Source organism: Lagopus leucura, unplaced genomic scaffold (assembly GCF_019238085.1).
Source record: "Lagopus leucura isolate 7727_CA_CO unplaced genomic scaffold, USGS_WTPT01 Super-Scaffold_739, whole genome shotgun sequence".
NCBI lineage: Eukaryota > Metazoa > Chordata > Aves > Galliformes > Phasianidae > Lagopus > Lagopus leucura.
The window spans coordinates 21,502,634-21,521,435 of record NW_024962255.1 but is presented as its reverse complement, the minus strand read 5'-3'; the positions used below and the strand labels follow the sequence as shown (position 1 = coordinate 21,521,435).

The following is an 18,802-nucleotide window of genomic DNA, read 5'->3' as shown; positions in this document are numbered from 1 at the left end:
GCTTGGAGTCGATAAGGAATCTGCCCATAAGAACTGCAGAAGCCACTTCCAGGTGGCAATATATAAAAATAAAGGCAGGAATGAAGAGTGAATAAAGAGCTTGGAAGTGATGGTGTCATACTGGAGCCACATCCTCTGGGATTTTCTATATCTCCCCCTGTACTTCTGAATCATGATTGCCCCCATGCATTTAATTCCCTTCCTCCCACTGCATCTTTATCATTTTCAGCTTTCCATTGTTTTCCCTACAATTAATTCATTCTGCTCTAACAACTGGAAGACAGAATAGAAAGCGTCCAGATGCACTGGCTGTGATGCAGTTGTGGAGGGCAGTGTGGGCAGAAGGCAGAGCAGGGTAGGGAGCTGGCTGCCTTTGCCTTTGGGGTTGAATCCCTCAGCCAAGCGCTTCTAGGAGGTTGTCACTCAGATGTTTGGGTGCAGAAGTCAAAGCAACGGCAACGCTACTTCAGTTTATGCTATCTATAAAACCACTACTAACACTTTTAGGTAGTTCTATGATTTTAGATGCCTGCAACAGCAACCATGGGAATTCAGGCATATGGCCCTTACCATATGACAAAATGCCTTTAGTAATTTTTAGTCTTTTCCACACTTCTGCTTGTGGATAAGATACTGCAGTATAAAAGGCATTTCATGCTTTGATTCATCTTCACAAAATTAACTTCCAGTGAAATTTTAAGATACTGCCACTTCCTCTGCCAGCTCACTGCCTCATCTCGTTTCATTCTCAGGTTTGTGAAACTCAAGTAATCCACTTCCATGCTGAGATAGACACCAAATTCTCAGGAGAAATGCCAGAAACATTGGATACTATTTTATAGTCTTAATCTGATCTGAGTCAAAGCAGAAATCACTGTTGCTTCATTATATAGGAAGTGAGAGCAGCTATTTATTACCTTCACCTCAATTACTTCCTGAAATCTTTAGTACACAAAGGTGTGTCAGTATGTGCACAATAACCTGGATTGTGTGTGATGTCTGGTAAAACCAAATGGCTTGATAGTCCATGCAAATAACAGGTTATGTGCATTTTTCCAGGCTACAGGAAAGAGGAAAATATTATGGCTCCTGTTGAAGTAGCTTTAATATAGTAGCTTTAATAGCTTTTTTAGTAGCTTTTAAAGTAGCTTTAATAACATACACAGGAAAAAATCCTGCTGAAAGTGTATAAATGCATGACAGAAGAAATCCAGATGCCCAAGCATGCAAAAAGACAGGTGCTAGTGGAACAAAACAGCTCAGTAAGCCCTTTAAAAAATAGACTGTGTGCATGCATACATGCGTGCAACTGCAGCAGTGATGCATACACTTAGCTTAATTGTTGTATGTGAAGCTGCTTAAGAGCTTAGTACTGCCCAGTTGTATTCCTTGGCTTGCTGGCAGTGTCCCTTGGTAGTGATGGGTGCCAGTTAACGTGCTAATTAGATCTCTCTGTTAGTACTTCTTATGCAGAAGAGAGACCCTCTTCTTCCTCCTAGCTCTCCGTTCTCCCTTCTCCAGCACACAGAACTAATCCTCCTACCACAAAATCAGTTTGACCCTTCCATGTGTTAGAGACTGAATAAAATGCACCTCCCTTAATACAATTGCTAAGTTGGAATGGATCTGAAGGCAAGCTAGTTGCTTTAGAAACATGAGTAATTAACTCAGTCGTTTGATCTGCAGCACTGTAAAAACTAAAATGAGTACAGAAATATCCATAGGTTTTCTTAATCTGCTTTTAAAGGATCTTAACCATATTAGGGGCTCATAGTAGCAATTCAAAAGCTAAATATAAAAGAGGCTTTATGAAGTCATTATAAGCTTTTCTGGGAAACCAGAAAGATCATTCTTATTTTTGGTGCATTATCCTGTGAGATAAAGATAGCAAATCTAGCAAGTAACCATCCAGAACGAGCTCCACAGCAGAGATACTGCGACACGAAGCAGGGCTGTTAGAGCAACAGCGTTTGGAGAGCAGTGTTCTGACAACACCATCTGCTCAGCTGGGCTGTATCTTCCTATTACAGGCTCACATAATGCCCCATGCATGATTTTCTGTGGAAGTCAGTGTAAGAGCTGATGATTTATTTTGACATTAATATTTACCAGGCTGGTGTATGCTTCAATATTCAAGATGTTGAATATTTTTGCGTATTTAAAGAGCCATTCAAGTAGCTTTTCTCTGCTCTTGCAGACAGTAGCAACCTATTTTGCCACTTACCACTGTTGCAAGTCAGATGCTATTCAAATGGCATTACTTCAAGCAAATACCAGTAGTGCTGCTTTTGCTTGAATTATGAGCTAAGCCAAAGGTTACTTAAGGGCAAAAGAAGGGAGCTAGCATTTTGTGTTGGCCAGCTGAAGGAGAGTAAAACAAAGCTTCAACAAAATCTTAGTGGTATTATTATAAAAATTCATTCTTGACACTGAAAATAGTGTAATTTGATTTTCCCTTCATAAAATCTAAGAGATATTTCATTTGTATTTAACATTTAACAATTCTCTTGCTGATTCTGTCTGGTGTTTGTGGGTTTTTTTGTTTAGTTTTCAGGTAAATCTTTCAAATAATGTTTCTATGCTTCGATGAAATATAGTATAAGTTTGAACAGCCAGAGAATTTCAAATCTGTGGAATGACTGCATTAAAGCATTTTGATGGATACTATTTTCATCCAGAAATGGATTACAGAGCTGACAGATTACTTTCAAATAACCATTATGGTTGTGAATCATACTGACAAGAGCAAAGAAATTCCATTCAGAAGAAAGCATCTTGCCTCTGCCATACATTTTGATGAATGTGGATATTTATGTACAGTTAACAGATTTTTTTTTTACATAGCTAGAGATAAAAACTTATCATTTTAATTTATCTGCTGCAACAGTATTTCCTCACTAACTACAAGCTTACCATAATGTGCATCATAAGTATTGGTACTGCACATGGACCAGAGTTGTTGCTCCAAAACAGCTCTGAGTTCCAAAATGGATGGTTTGGTATTTCATCTTGAAGAGTACATTGATATGCCAGGGATGCACTCACTCACAATTGGAAACAGCACTGGCAAAACTCAAGGTGCTTATGATTTTCCTGCATATGTCTGCAGCTGTTTTTCAAAACAATTACTTTTCCAAATATTGAAAGGATAAATGTAAAAATGAAAGAGTTCCTGTACACTGGAATGCAGTTTCTGCTGGCAAATTAAATCTAGGCTGAGCATCATGTTGTTTTATTAACTTTGAGTTTTAATTCTTGTAGACATTTACTAATACATTTCTAGCAGCAGCTGCTCAAGGTACAACTCCTCCTGTTTGTGTTGAAAACCTTGTGAAATTTGGATGTTTGGAATGCAAATATGAACTGTAGAACATGAACACTGCATCTTTTTCTTTCACTTCCCTTCTAGGAGCTGCAAGAACTTTTGAAGCTGGACCTGACAATGTGCAGTCTGAAATGCTGCAGCTTAGATGCATTTTTTCTTTTGGTGCTGTGTAGGTAAGAAATATTTACTGAAAATTATTATTTCCTCAATCTATAACATCAGTTATAGATTCATCAGAACATCAATCAGCTTAGAGCTAAAAAGCAAATCAAGCCAATCAAGGTAAAGCCAAATCTACTTGATAGTTGAACCTTCCCTCTTCTAAACATTAACTAACCTGGGCATTAATAACAAAAATACAGGACTGAATTCCCCCATCAATCCTCTTCACCCCTTTTACATCTTTTTCACTGAGAACACCAATGGGGGAAAAAAAATGAACTTGATCAAACGGTCCTTCAAATGAAGGACTACTGTGTAGAGAGCGTGAATATCATATTAGACACTGGCAAATTCAGAGGGGTGCATGGTGCTCTCTTGAAGCACCCACCTTGCCTGAGGGCAGAGGCATAGAGCGCACCTCCATGTGCTATAAGCTTGAGGTAGCAAAGTCATCTTTGTGAACTCACTGCTAAAGAAAAGTGTCTTAAGAATTGCATGGTTGAAATGCATACTATGCTTTGTAGATGAAATTGTGAATTCTTAAGGAAAGCTGAATTGTGTTAGACTGGAAGGTGCAACTGATCCCTCTCACGTACAAATAATCCTGCTAACAGTGCAGTTGCCATGGCAAAAAAAAAAGAAAAAGCCCCATAAGACAGAAATGGAGCACTTTAAAAGTGAAAAAAATGTCTTCTTTTGGAAGGAACGTATTTTATAAGCAACTTTAATAAGAAAATGCAAGCATGGGCAGGTTAAACAACATTGCACCCACCATCCTTAACTACCTGAAATATATTTAAAACCTGCTTAGCCAATTCTCTTTGTAGAAATACCTTGCCTGTTTATCCTCCTAGTAAATACCTCATGATAAGGTTCTGCCTGAGCTTTACTTTCAAGTTGATGTGCAAACACATTTTTAGATAAAGCCTCACTTAGTGAGGGCAAGTAGCACTCTCCTAAGGGGGAATGTAAGACCTCTCCCTCCTTTGCCTTCTGCAGTGCTATGCAGACATTGTTGCCCAGAATACATTCAGTTTTACCTTGTCAGCTGTGACTTGCTACACACTGTAGCTAATAATCATGGCTTTGCACTAGTAAAGTTGCAAAGAGATCAATGTTTATGCAGTCTAACAGTGATAGGACAAGGGGGAATGGCTTTAAGTTAAAAAAGGGGAAATTTGGGTTAGATGTTAGGAAGAAATTCTTTACTCAGAGTGCAGTGAGGTACTGAAACAAATTGTTGAGAGAAGTTCATCCCTGGAGGTTCTCAGGGCTGGATTGGATGGGGTGCTGGGCCCTGACCTGGCAAACAGCGTATGGCAGGGGTTGGAACTGGGGAAGTTCTGAGGTCCCTTCTAACTACAAACATTTCAGATGTGTCTGAGTAACAACTTGCTGAATAATGCTTCTTATTTTCACTTTCAGTATGAAGTTATGTTGTAGATATACATACAAAAAATCTGTAGCCAGTGGATTGTGTGGATTATCATTTTTCCAGAAATATTTTTATTAATAAATAAGAGATGAATAAATGTATGGCAAATTTATCAAAGTAATCAATACAGCTCACAGTTTTAATCACTATCAAGAAACAGCTTAAAGACAGGAGTTGATCCCAAGAGCAGCTCCCACTCATTTCAAGAGAGATGTTTCAAATTAAGAATGCCAGCCCAAGATTATAGGGTTGGATTCAGAAGACTTTCTGGGGTGTTGATGTTCTGTCTAACTTAAAGACCACTTGCATTATTTAAGTATTTGTTCCTATACCTGGGAAGTGGTAATACAATGCCACTGTTTCAACACTGCCAATTAACCAAGAGCCATGGAATGCACAGAATGCTTTGAAGTGGAGAAATTAGCAGTGATGTCGGTGATCCTGCTGCTGTTTATATGTGAAGACAATGCAAAAGCCAATATCCCTGAACATGTCTAGTGTGAAACAAAAAGCAACACCTTTGATTGTGTCTGCAAACCCTTTGCCTGTCAGTGGATTGCCTCAAAGAAGTTTTTGGCCCAGCTTTTCCTGAGGGGTGCGTTTCAAAGGCTCGCTCAGACTGTATTTGGCATTTTGCTTTTCCCTTCTCTCAATTCTGAGGTGTTTCTGCCTCTTTCATGATACATAAATCTTGATGAGAAATAGCCAGGAACAACATTCCTGCACATGTGTCTTGAATGTACTTTTGTTTTAAATGTGATATGTACTGCTGTTTAGGGCAGATGCTCCCTCTCCCCTCCATCCCCCCCCCTTTGGTTACCCAGTTCTACTAAGTCACTAGGTTGATTGTGTCTTAAATAACAAGCAATTGTACCTTCCAGACGTAGCCCAGTTTGTTAAATATTACATCTTCTGAACCATAAGAATAGCAAAGGAAATTAAATCATTATAGTTCAACTTTCACAGATGCCATTATGGGCCACTGAGCCCAAAGAGTTTAATATGTTTGTTATACCTTGATAACCCAGAACAGAAAGCTTGGAATGTTAAATTATATGTGTATATGTTCAAGTTTTTTTCCATAAAAGCATATTATCTCCTCTGTGGCTGGAATAGGCATTTCAAGGCAATTAAATGTGTGCCAGTGTATTTTAAATACATTAAGAAAACAGAAAAAATGGAACACTCACGTAGTAAGATTTAAAAAAAATAATAGTAAATAAAAGGGAAGCTCAGATGCAGTGATGAGAAGATGTACAGGTATAAGAAGAAACAGCCTTAGATTTTACTGTCATCCTTTGCAATCTCTGCACAAGGCCATGTAGTAGATACTTTTTTCTTACAGACAGGTATAAACTCGCTTGCTTAGTGATGACATGGGCATGAGCACTGAAGAGCACTTTAGAGGAATCAGGACATCCTGTGCTAAAATGTAGATAAGCTAAAGCACTTAACACGTGTAACATCTATGTGTTCTTTGCCTTTCAACACAGTTTGCTTCTGAGTATGCCGGCAGTTACCTGAGTGGGATCTAGCAATGCACTGTGCTCAAGTTGGAGAGACAGCAGGTTTTCTCTTGCATAGGATTTCTAAATGATTATATGGCAAAATATAGTGCAATAAATTAAACTCTGTTAATTCAGTGCATAAGTTACTTCACAACAGCCTTTCCTTGGCTAAAAGTTCATTCTTAACCATAAAATCAACAGAAGAGAAAAACATGAGACTACACATCGTATGTTGATAAAGGAAATCAAGAATTGTCCTGGGAGATAAAACAAGTGGTCTAAGGAAAGTACTTGCCAGCCTAAATAATGCCAAATATTCAAGATCTATTTCTGCAGATCGGTGTTTATGAGGGCAACACACCAGACCACTCCATGACCACATGCTGATCTGCAGAACAATATTATACCCTTGCAGTGAAAAAGCGGCAAGTTTTTCTTTATGGTTTCACAAAATGTGAAAATTATGCAGAAGCAATCCGGTAAAATTGTGAAATTAAACTCATGCAGCTCATTGAGCACTTCACTGAAATTAAATGTAAATTGCAAAAGCAAGAAAGTCTGTTACAAGTAGAGTATTTAAGAAATGAATTAAATTCAAATGCATTTCTAATTCCCATAATTCTGTAGGATATAAAACTGACATTCTTATTTATATGCACACTTGAACTCAATGTGACTTTCTTTAAGACAAAAAAGAGCTTAAGAAGAAGCAGTCCTTATTACTTAAGTCTACCCTTAAGTAAACGATGAGAAATTCTCTTTTATCAATAAAGAAATAAAAGCCTGGTCTAAAAGAAGAGAAGTAAAAAATAGATGAGCTCCCTAAGTCAAAAGGCTGCAGATTAAAACTGGTTTCATATGTGGCAGTTGGGTCCAGTAAACAGAAAAAAATTAAATAGTAATAACAGCACTAAAAGGTTGACAGTAGACACTGTTTCAAACCATGATTTTGGGGCTCTGAGCCTGATCTAGTGCCTGATGTAATGGTTGGCACCCCTGCATGTGGCTTGGAAGTTGGAATTGGACAGTCTCTGAGGTCCCTTCCAACCCAAACATTCTGTGATTCTGTAATTTTATAATCTTAATGTGAAAGACTGGATTACTGCTTGTAGTGGAAAAACTAAGTGATGGCTTGAAGCAGTGACTGAGCAGCTAGTGGGAAGGCAGGGCCAACCTATGGGAGCTCAGGTGCATGCAATGTATCTGAGTGACCAGAAGGTGTGGAGCCAGGATCCACCCCTTCCCAGGCCTTATTTAAGTGTTGGCAGTGGAAACAAGAATGTTTTGCTGGAGATCCTTATGTATTTTAGGCCTTCTGAAGGTAAGTAGCTTCTTTATTTCTGTGGCTGTTGCAGTTGAGCTTGCTGCAGCCTGGGAGTTGGCTGCTCTGTTGTCTTTGCTGTGCTTTCTGTTGTGTTATGTTGCAGTTAGATGAAATCCATTCCTTTCTGACAGAATTGCTCAAACTTGCTGGAAAACATAGTAGTATTGCAGTCAAAGGAATGCATTATGAAAGGCTATAGGCAGTCCAGAAATATAGCTAAACAGAGCAAGTAGAGATTCTAAGAGCAGCTCTGAGGGGATTAGGAAGAGGAAGCTGAGTAATAACGAGGCAGAAGCAAGAAAGCTCCAAGTTGGGTGCTCACCTAGCCATGGCTTTGCACTACACTCTTTTCCAAAAAGCATAGTTCTTTTCTTTACAGGGCTGGGTTGCTAGTGCTCCTATATTACTAAGAAGAGTTAAGAGGCAGAGCTAGGCTGGGGGGAGGATGAGCCCCCATCCCTTGTAGAACATTCTTCTGATGAATTTACAGATGGCTGCTCTCTGTCAGAGCCTCTGCCCACAGCCAGATAGGCTTCCCCAGGTGAGTGGCTTCCCACTGTCTTTGCTTGTTCTCAGCCTCTGTGTGAAGCTACAGTAGAGGCCTTAATGCAGAGGTGAGTTTTGTATTTACTTGTCTGTGTTTAGCTGATGAATGTTGTATTTGTAGCTGCTTTTGAACACAGGAGTGGTGTGTATTCTTATTCCTCACTGATTTTGCCCAACAGGGTTATTTCTGTAACCTATTTAAAAATGTTGCTGTAAAAGCAGGCTTTTAGAAGTGTTTTTATGCACTAATCTCTGAGGCTGGTTTCTGTCTCCCTCCAGGAGCTAAATTGAATGTATTTCATTATGTAAAAAGAAGCTTAATTTTAAGTACAGCAACAGACAATCAACACCCCACCCACATTCCTAGATTAGTGCCCTATTTACAGAGAAAGCATTAAGGAAGACTGAGCCACTTTCTCAGGTGAGATACAAAGAAGTGCTAGGCTTTAGGATACGAAAGCAGTGTCTTTTGTAAATAAGCAATTAACACAGTTTGTCAAATCTGGTATTTTCTAGAATGGTTTTTTTCTGCAGTGCTGTGAAATGCAGACCTGCAAATAGTTTATGTGTTATGACCTGCAATAATCATCAGTAACCTTGACCCTAATACATATTGGTCTGGAACATAATCTTTTTTATAACTGATGGTAGTTTTTAAAAACATCCTCGCTTTCTTTCTTTTAGGTCTGTGCAGGTTTCTGAAGCTGAAGGAAAAGGTGAAATTCTTCCCCCAACCATACAAAATATAATAAAAGGATACAACAAATATCTACGTCCATTTTTTGACAGTAAGTAGAAAAGCTCAGTCATGAAACTCATGCTTGAAAATCAGTGATAAGATCAAATGTTTTCCTCTGTGCTGCTGCTTGATAGCAACTCATCAGATTATATTTGATGCCCTTATCTAGAGTAGAATATAGTGTAATAGTTTTTGTGGCCCAAAGTGTATGTATTCCAGGCATTCACAGACCAAACTTCCAACTCTGTAGGAAACTTGGTTATTGATGTTTGTGTTTCCTCAGTGAGGCATCTATAGAACTTATTTAAAAATGTAATTTATCATAATTTCAAAAATATTAACAATAGAAAATTTTAAAGGTTAGAAAGTGCTACGTATCATGTTGCTCACAAAAGCACAGGCAAATCTTCTTCCCCACCTTGTACCACGTGCATCTATTATGTGCACAAGAGAATTGCCTTGAGTATTAAAGATCACTGAATGGGTTCATTTCAGAACTGCAGAGGTAAATTAACTGAAAATGTGAGTTCCTTGTGTTGGAAGACCGCAGTCACCAGGTTGGAAGATCTGTGTTCAGACCTGTCTCCAGCACAAAGTCTGATGTTACTGATATCTAGTACAATCATCTTTGCACATCTGAAGTCTTAGTGAACCTTCCTTGCCCGATGCTGGCTACTGAATGCATCAGAAATACTGATGAGGAGTTGCAGGCTTTGTGGTGATAGATTTCTTCCTGGACTAGCTGCAGAACTCAGAAAGTAGTTTGCGCATTGGAAAGATGCTCAGCTTCACATGTCTATCAGAAAATAAACCTACACAATGAATGCTAGGCAGTTGCTATTAAATTAGAAATTCAGAAATGTTAAGGGTTTCGAGCTAAGGCTTTTTATATGCTTTTATATCCCATTTAAAAGTGATTCTCAGACCATGCTGTTACCTCTTGCTGTCCAAACACCTGGTTAGACTATCAGCCTGTGCACTATGGGCAATTGCCAAGGGCAGTTTTTGAACCAATTCTATAAAATATTAAGAGAAAACCCATATTTTGGATTTGGGAGAGAAACAATTACTGGATTTATTTTATTGTAATTGCCTCAACTGCTGATACAGCTGCTTTTAGATATTTCTTAATTATGAAATTATTAACAAGATGAAAGTAATAATGACAACTAAATGAATGACAGTTTGAGATGTTGCAGAGTGAGAAATATATTAGTGACCACTGAACTTAGTTATTACGTTCATTACTTCAGTGTGGTAATATATATGCACTGGCACTGCTCTTATGGATGTACTTTAGCAGATTGCAAACAGAATTGCAATACAAAACCCTGTTATCTTGGTTAACCATCACCATAGCACTTTAGAGATATGAATCTTTTTTTAATGCTAACAGAATTCTTTTCTCAGCTGTTGTAAAGCAGTAAATCTGTAGCTCTTTTTGTGCCTGTGTTTTTTTTCAGAGGGGTGCTAGGGACTTTCTCAGTTCCCTTGGAACTCCCACAGGAGCTCAAACACAGCCCAAGCCTGTCATATCAGAGCCAGTCAAGCACTCCTAGAAGTTGTCAGAACTGCTGCTGGCCAGAGCTCCGGCATGCGAACACTTGTGTCCCAAAATCTGATGGATGTACAATCACTCTACTACTGAAAGAATAGGTTGACACTCTGAAAAATATATTTTACTGTTGCCAGATGCAAATGCAGAGTTTGTGGTTTCACAAAAAATGATGATTTCATAAAAATAATTTAGGTTAGGATGACCCAGGTTGATCCCAATTTTGTGCAGCTTTTTTCAAGATTGTTTGGCAGTGACTATTGAAACAGCCTGTCCAATTGCATCAGTATGTCAGTACTGATTTACTATGGGGAGGGAAGTCATGTTTCTAGGAAAATGAACAGAGTGTATATGAGCATTAACCCTGAAGTCTGTATTTGTTGTATAAAGTGCATGAAAGTATTCCTGTGGAATGGGAAGAATATGCAGCTGGCAGCTTGAAGCCAGTCTTCTCAAGATGCTTGTCTCCCTTTTTGTGTCCAAGATTTCTTTACTTTCAGAAATGTGCAGAAATATGATCTGTTTATTTGTGGGATAAATACACTCATAAATGTGTGAAGAGACCAGTCATAAAACTAGATGGTGGTACTTGTTTGCATCTACAGCATTTTCAGCTTAATGCTAGCTGGGTATAATAATAGAATTATGTAATCCATAATGTTGGAAAAAACCCTGAAGACTGTGTAGTCCAGCCATTGATCCATTACCACAGTGCACACTAAACCACATCCCTCAGTACCACAGTTGCCCTTGAAGACCTCCATGGAAGATGATTCTGCCTCCGTGGGCAGTCTGTTCTAATGCTTACCATTCTTTTGGAGAAGCTTTTCTTAATATCTGACTTTGACCTTCCCCTGGTACAATTTGAGGCCATCCCCTATTTTCTTATCGCTCTTGCCCAGGAGAAGAGGCCAACCCCATCTCAATATGCTTCCTCTGAAGGGAGTTCTAGAGAGCAGTAAGGTCTCTCTGAGCCTCCTTTTTTTTCCATGCTAAATAGTCCCAGTTCCCTCAGCTGCTCCTCGTAAGACTTGTGCTCCAGACTCTTCACCAGCTTTGCTCTTCTTTTGAACATGCTCCAGTGCCTTAATGTCTTGTAGAGAGGGGCCCAAAACTGAATGCAGCACTCGAGGTGTGGCATTACCTGTGCCAAGTACAAAAAAATCACTTCCCTGATCCTACTGGTCACACTTTCTGATAGCCAGGGTGCCATTGGCTTTCCTGGCCACCAAGGAACAATTCTAGCTCGTGTTCAGCTGCCTATCAACCATGAACTGCCATGTTTAACACTGAAATGTGATTTTTATCAAGGGTAAGAGAGCGAGAGGTTGGCTTGATTTTTCAGTGTAATGTACTTCATAGTAATTTCAAAGGTATTTATCATTGAAATTTTTCTTCAGGCAGGGAATGGGAGATTTCTGATGGGATGCTGCCAAAATATAATCATATTCTAACAAAATCAGTGCTACTGAACTCCTTAATATGAGTTTTTAGTTAATAAAATGTTCATTGGGCATAAACAAATGATAATAAAATGAAGATTTTTAAATTTCTGTTTCTTCTGGCTTTAGGGAAAAGGAATCTTTACTTGTCAAGGAAGTATTACTGCAGCTTGTAGTTCTTATGTTTATGCTTACGTTTAGTTCTTGTGCCAGGATTTGCATATTCCTGAAAATTAACCCAAGTTAATGAGATGAAGATATTTTTCCTTAGAATTTGGTGACTGTGCATGACATTAAATTGTCTTCTCTTGCATGGATTAGAATTAGTAGGTTTTGTAGATTTTCCTAGATTTCTGGATTAATCTTGCTGCCTCCTCCCACACAGGTCATCCCTGCAGAACCTTGCTGCCAAAGCACAGCCAGCTATGCCGAGCAGACACTGCTGTTCCCATCTCTACACCTTATTAGGGTACTTAACATTAGATTAGATAAAGCCAGGCTTAGTACCTCAAGAATGTGTAGGCATGTAAAATTGACTGAATAGTCAATACATTTTCTGTGCTGGGTGGCACGTTCCAGTTGCTAAATTATAGTGGTACTCTCACATAGCTTTTGATACGCAGGAATCCTAACTGGACTTGTTACCTGTCTTTTCTGTCATCTGAATATTACTGTTTCATTTTCTTAACTATAGCATTTTAGTGCTCCAATTTGAGCTGTTTCATCAAGCAAGTCTTAGATAATCTGAACAAATAAGCTTGGGAAGTTCTATTAATAGGTTAGAAACACTACCTAATGAAGAATGATTTTAGCTGTTCTTTGGGCTGGAAATGGAATATTTTTATACTAGTATTAGTAGATAGTGCCTCTCAGTGTAATATCCATGACAGTCTTCTAGATAGGTAAGGAAGTCTTCCTTAGGAAAGCTGACATAAGGGATTTCAAAATGTGCAGTTATTTTCCTTAAATGTGCTACATAACCCCAACGCTTTATCGCACCCGGACAAGCAGATTTTAAAATTTCTGCTGAAACTGTGTGGAATGATCTTTTAAGTGTTGTGCTAAACCTCTCTGAATTAATGAGAAATTCCTGCTGACTTCAGTGAGCCCTGGTTCAGGTTCATGGGGTTGTTAAGGGATGCATAAAATCTTGTAAATAACTTTATACAAATAGATTTTGTTCTGTGATTGAATGTGATAATTTAAGTATTCTAATTAAAAAGAGAGAGACTAGGAAAAGGTCACAGCTAAGTGTGTTTGAATATGTAAGCTACTTTCAAGTAGTACAGAGAAGTGCCATCGTTAAATCAGTTACTCTAAACCACATTTATAATATCATTTTTCCATTGCTTTTTAATGAGCAATACTTTTCTGGATCGCAAGGTTTAAATTCGAGAAAGCCAATCAAGTCTTCTGGTCCAATCTTACACGTAGCCTCGGCACCACATCTTTCCCAAATGTTGTTTATATTAAGTTCTAGTTTAATTAGATGAGGGCAGTTTGGTCCTCAGAAGTTTAATGTTTACCCCCGAAGATATCAGGAGATGCTGGGATGTTAAGCATGTCTGAGAAGTTCTGATTTGGTGAGACAAGCTCAGAGGGCACGTAAGAAATTAATACCAGATAATTGTCAAGTAAATATTATTTTATGTACCAATTAGCTTTTCTCCTCTGGAGCCTGTTTACAGGTGTAGCCATGTCTAATCCTTCAGTGAAAGGCAAAAAGCCCAGAGTATACATGTGGCCACTTGTATGATGGGGAAAAAAACCCACCAAACACAACACCTGCTGAATCCTTAAGACTTGTGATTTAATAAATGCATGACTTGATGCAAAAATATAAACTTCAGCATATGGACAGTAATGTAGATTTTCCTTCCTTTCCCATGGAAATAAGACTGTGAGACTACCCCTGTCAAGCCCAGCTTGCTGCAGGACAGATTTCACCCCCATTCGCAACTGAAATGCTGAATTCTAGACATTCAGAATGATGCTCAATGCTTAAGTTCAATTAGAGAAAATCAGCTAATATGCAGTTTCAGGTTGTTTTTATCATACACAAACTGGGAACTTTATTAGCAAATGTAGTACTATATCACTGGGTGCCTTCTCTGTGTGCTTACTGACACTGTTTCCTCTTGGAGGAGCTCAGTAAATGTTATTCCTTAATATTCATATTATAAACTCTCATGTTACAGTTCCAGAGTTTTTCATCTGGAAAATTTCTGTCTCTCTCTATTGAACTCTTTATGCTGTTTACACATTTTTTTTGAAATGTGGGAAACAAATCTCATCCCAGCAATCTAATAACAGCCTTGCCAGCACAGTCTAGATTGTAAGGTAACTTAAGTCTATGTATTGCTCCCTGTTGGAATGGTACTTTTGCCAGAGTATAATACTGAATGCTCATGTTGAAATGATTATCCGTGGTGACCACTAAATCCTTCTCAAAGGCCCTGCTTGCCAAGAGAGTTTCCTGTCTTATACATACTGCCTGCATTATTTGTCCTCATATTAATTGCTTACATTTGGCTGTATTTTAATACTTTTTTTTTTTTTTTTTTACAAACAATTTAAGCTACTAATGTTACTTTCCCCATCAATTTTTTTATGGTGTCCATAAACTGTACTTGCAAAGATGCATCACTGTCTAAAGATCGTTGATGCAAACAAATAGAATTGAACCTTATTCCTGCTAGAAATGGGTCTGTCTTCTGATGTCTTCATATTAACAATTATAGTTGAAATCTGTCAGAAGGCCTGTCTTCATCTGTTCAGTCATTTCATATGACATACATTTGTCAAGAAAGATGTCTTGTGGTAGGAAGTTAAGTACACTGACAAAATCCAAGTGTAATGTATTGCTTTATCTAGAAGTCCCATAATATTTTTAATTCAATATTACTGTGAGTTTGATGTATTCTTTCAAATAGCCATTTCTGTTAAGAAATTTCTGAATACCAACATTGTTTTAAGTTTTCTTGAACTGAATTTAAGCACTAGTGGCTCAGCGCTAGCTATTCTTTATGTTGTTGACTGATTTCAGCAATAGGTCCTTGGAGTTGCAAGACATAAATGACTTGGTGGTGGTTTGCTTTGTTGGTACAAACTTTTAACAGATCGTGATCACTGCAGTGATCCAAAAGTAAATTTAAAGTAAGCTGTTGACTCTTCATTGTGCATCTGCCACTATTGTCTGCTTTCCCATGTGGGATTACTGTTAATATCTGTTAAGTGCATTAAGTAATGGTCTCAGTACATAACATACATTTTTAACTTATACTGAAATTTAGATTTTGAAATTTGATTCTAGACCCTTTTGCGTATGTTTGCCACATCAGTCAACTTTTAAGACTCAATTTGCTAATGACAAAACATGACTTCAGATTTCCTCTGATCTGTAGTTTTCTGCTGAAGTTGTTGTTATACATACAATTCTGCCAAACACATGGAAATGTATGAACTGACTTCCTCATCTGGTCTACTGCCCTGTTTTTGAAGTTGTCAACAGGAGAGCTTTCAGTGGAAGTCCAGAGGAAACCCTGATAGATAATTATGAGAAGAGTCATTCTAACTGTTGTTATCGATTTACTTATTTAGTAAGGTGCCATAAATTATATTATCCCCACAAAAAAAAGCCAAGCAACTAAAAAAATCCAATAAAAACAAACCAGCCTCTCTCCCCCCCCCTCCAATAGACCAAACCAATATCTTTGTAACTGTAAATATTGTTCTGACTTAATTTTTAAAGCACAACTGTTCTCAGCATCTAATGTTAATAGAGGTCCCTTCCACAGTTTCCTTCAAGCACGACTCATCCTTCACGTGTTGTTGGCATCCCACTATCCTCCCAACCTGGAAGATGTCTGAAGAAGTTTTCCTTTGCTTTATGAAACCTTTTCTGGGTTGTACTCAATCATGATGCCTTACTTGTTTTTCTCTATAGGTCATTTGGTTCAGACTCTACTCCTGAAATTGGAATTAGTGCTTGAGCTTTCACTCAGTGTCTGTTTGCTCCTTCACTGCTGGTGTGCTACATAGGGAAGCACACATGGTTTAGCATCTCAGTCTATGAAGGAGTGTGAAGCTCATTGGCCTTGTTTCCACAAATTATTGCTTTATATGCTTTAATTGCGACATGACAAAGCCATAGCTCACCTTCATAGAGTGAAATCTTTCTCCTTCACCTAATGGCATCACCTCTTAAGAGATTTATTTTTTTTTTTTTATAATTCCCAGGATCAGAAATACAAATGGGGGATCCCACAACCACATCTAGCCAACAGCATTCCCTCTGCCATTTTTCTTCCTCCTACCCTACAGTCCGTTGAAGAGACTTTAAAAACTAGGGAGGAGGATTACAATGCTTAAGGCCTTCAAGTATGTCCCTCATTCCCTACTGACCCAGAAAAACAGAATCTCCTGAGAGAATTGCTTACGGCTTTTCTGGAACCTATGTTAGTTATCTTCTATCAAATAAATTATACTGGAAGCTATACTACTGTTGGCTATGCAGTTATATTATTAGTATTATTTTCACTTTGACATGTGGCAAATATCTCCTTAAAATATCTGAGGAGATGTCATTTTCTGATGACTCTTCATGAAATCTTGGCTCTAGGCAGGCTGAATGCAGAGCTGAAGCATTTGGACTGTGGAGACTGGCAGGGCTAGGAATACAGATCAGTTTTGTTCTTACTGCATGTTAGCACTTGAACTGCAAGGCAATTTGCTGCTAGAACAATTGGTCTGAGCTTAAGTGCATTGATGCACTTATTGATGCACTGATGATACTGAAGTGTTGCTAATCAACATTTTCATTAATCTGCATTGCCTTAAACGAGGCAAGAATAAATATGTTCTTACCATTAACACAAGATGTGATAGTAGGGCAGAGTCTTATTATTTCTAGCCACATCTCACAGATAGCTTTATGCTATATTGTTCTCAGAGAGGACCATCATTTAGCACTTGCATGATGAGCTCCCTGTTCCAAATGTTTGTGATAATTGGCAATATTATGCTCTGATGAGGTCATACGGGAATCTGTAAGATAACAAGCAAACTAAGACAGGAAAAAGCGTATAAATCACACTTATTTTTTAAATCTCATGACTTCTGAAGGTCTGACACAGTGTACCTGTAATAATTGTGCTGTTTTAAATGCTGTATTAACAATATTTTACCTCTAATGGTAGAGTACAATGGTAAGCATAAAGATCAATTGACTCAATTGCTGTTGTACTCTGTTAACAGTAGGAACAGAGCATAAAGGTATTCTTAAAGTGACAGAAACAGAAGAGAATGGAGCGAAGCAGAAGAGCAATCTGTCAGTGGTCTGGGAGCTTCTCAGTCAACTAATTTTGTTCTAAAGTTAACCTCCATATTCTTTCAGTTGATGAATAATTTCTTCTCATCTCTAGCTACAGTTTGTGCTATATAATAAATAGAGGGATTACTATCAGGTGCTGCTGCAAGCCTGCAGTCATTTCTTAAGCTTGATCTTTATATTTTAACTTTCAGCTGAGTCCAGAGTGGAGCATTTATGGATTCTTCCAGAAGTGCCAGATTTTTGTGATTCAGAAGCTGTCCCAGAGATTTATACTTCAACACTTGCTTTACAAATTGAAATAATTCTGAAAGAAACTAAGCACACAGATGTGTTGCTTGATGCGATAGTGTGTCTGTCTCATCTTTCTGATCTCTATGTTATCTAGGGTCATGCAAGAGTTACTTACATAATGCATTGCATGTGGCCCGCAGGGGGTTTCAGCAGCATGCCTGTGATGTATGGGCACTATCAGCTCCATAGATTGTATCTAAGCTGTTCCTTCATTTTAAAGTGTTGCTTTCTCTTCTTTTCAAATTATTTGGAAAGATGCACATATTTTATAGGGATTTCTTTTTGTATCTACTCTGTTAGTTCTGCACATATTCAGCCAGGTCTGATGTCACGTTTCCATGACAATTCTGCACAACTGCATTTTAAAATGCACGACTGGTAATCTTCTGGCACTCTGAAATACCTTCATAAGTAAATGAGAGCCCGAGTGTACTAACATCACAATAACATCACGGCCACTACCTGGATAAAGTGTTTAATCACACTGAATCAACATTTGTCTGACTTACTGTCCTTATAAATGCAAGCATGTGTCACAAGCTAACTGCCAGTGGTCAAAAGCAAGATGTTAAAATTCAGAGAAACAATATAGACGATGTATTCTTAAGCAGGCAGTAACTAAAGTCACTCAGACATCCCATCTGTGTCTTAAGCATGTGACATTGCCAGGAGCATCTCCTTTGTTTGCCAACATCTGGCAGACCAGATGTTGCAACTGGAGGAATTCTTTCCACTGCTCTGCACCTTGGAGCAGCAGGGTGTGATGTACCATGGGGACTGTGCCTTCCACACCTTGCTCTGCGGCATTTTCCCTTCTACTTTTCTTTCTGAGGAGAAAAAAATCATACAAATCCACCATAGGAAGTAAAACACATTTGTTAAAGCCATGGTAATGTTAGCCTAGTAATACTGTATTTTGGCAGTGCGATCAATGAAATTCTTTTCTAGTCTCAATTTGAGTAATACTTTCCTTTTCTTGCAGATGGTCCTGTGTCTGTTGGAATGAGTCTGGATATTGCAAGCATTGATACCATATCAGAAATAAATATGGTATTGTAGCTTTTATAATCTTTTTGTTTTGTCAGTTGGTAAGCTAATGTCTTGTGTTTACATTTGCTGGCAATGTGACTGAGGTTTTTCCTC

At 38.3% G+C, this 18,802-nt stretch overlaps 1 protein-coding gene across 3 annotated transcripts in view; it reads left to right on the top strand.

Annotated features, from left to right (window-relative positions):
* LOC122175406 (gamma-aminobutyric acid receptor subunit pi-like) overlaps window positions 1–18,802 on the top strand; it is a 43,733-nt gene that overhangs the window by 4,221 nt on the left and 20,710 nt on the right. For 2 of the 3 annotated variants that reach the window (XM_042863070.1, XM_042863069.1), the window contains exons 2-4: window positions 3,410–3,498; window positions 8,985–9,088; window positions 18,642–18,709. In XM_042863070.1, coding sequence (XP_042719004.1) covers window positions 3,443–3,498; window positions 8,985–9,088; window positions 18,642–18,709 — 228 coding nt within the window. In that variant the 5' untranslated portion in view covers window positions 3,410–3,442. Of the gene's footprint in view, window positions 1–3,409; window positions 3,499–7,720; window positions 7,752–8,984; window positions 9,089–18,641; window positions 18,710–18,802 lie in introns of those variants that run through there. The other variant, XM_042863071.1, reaches the window with a different exon arrangement.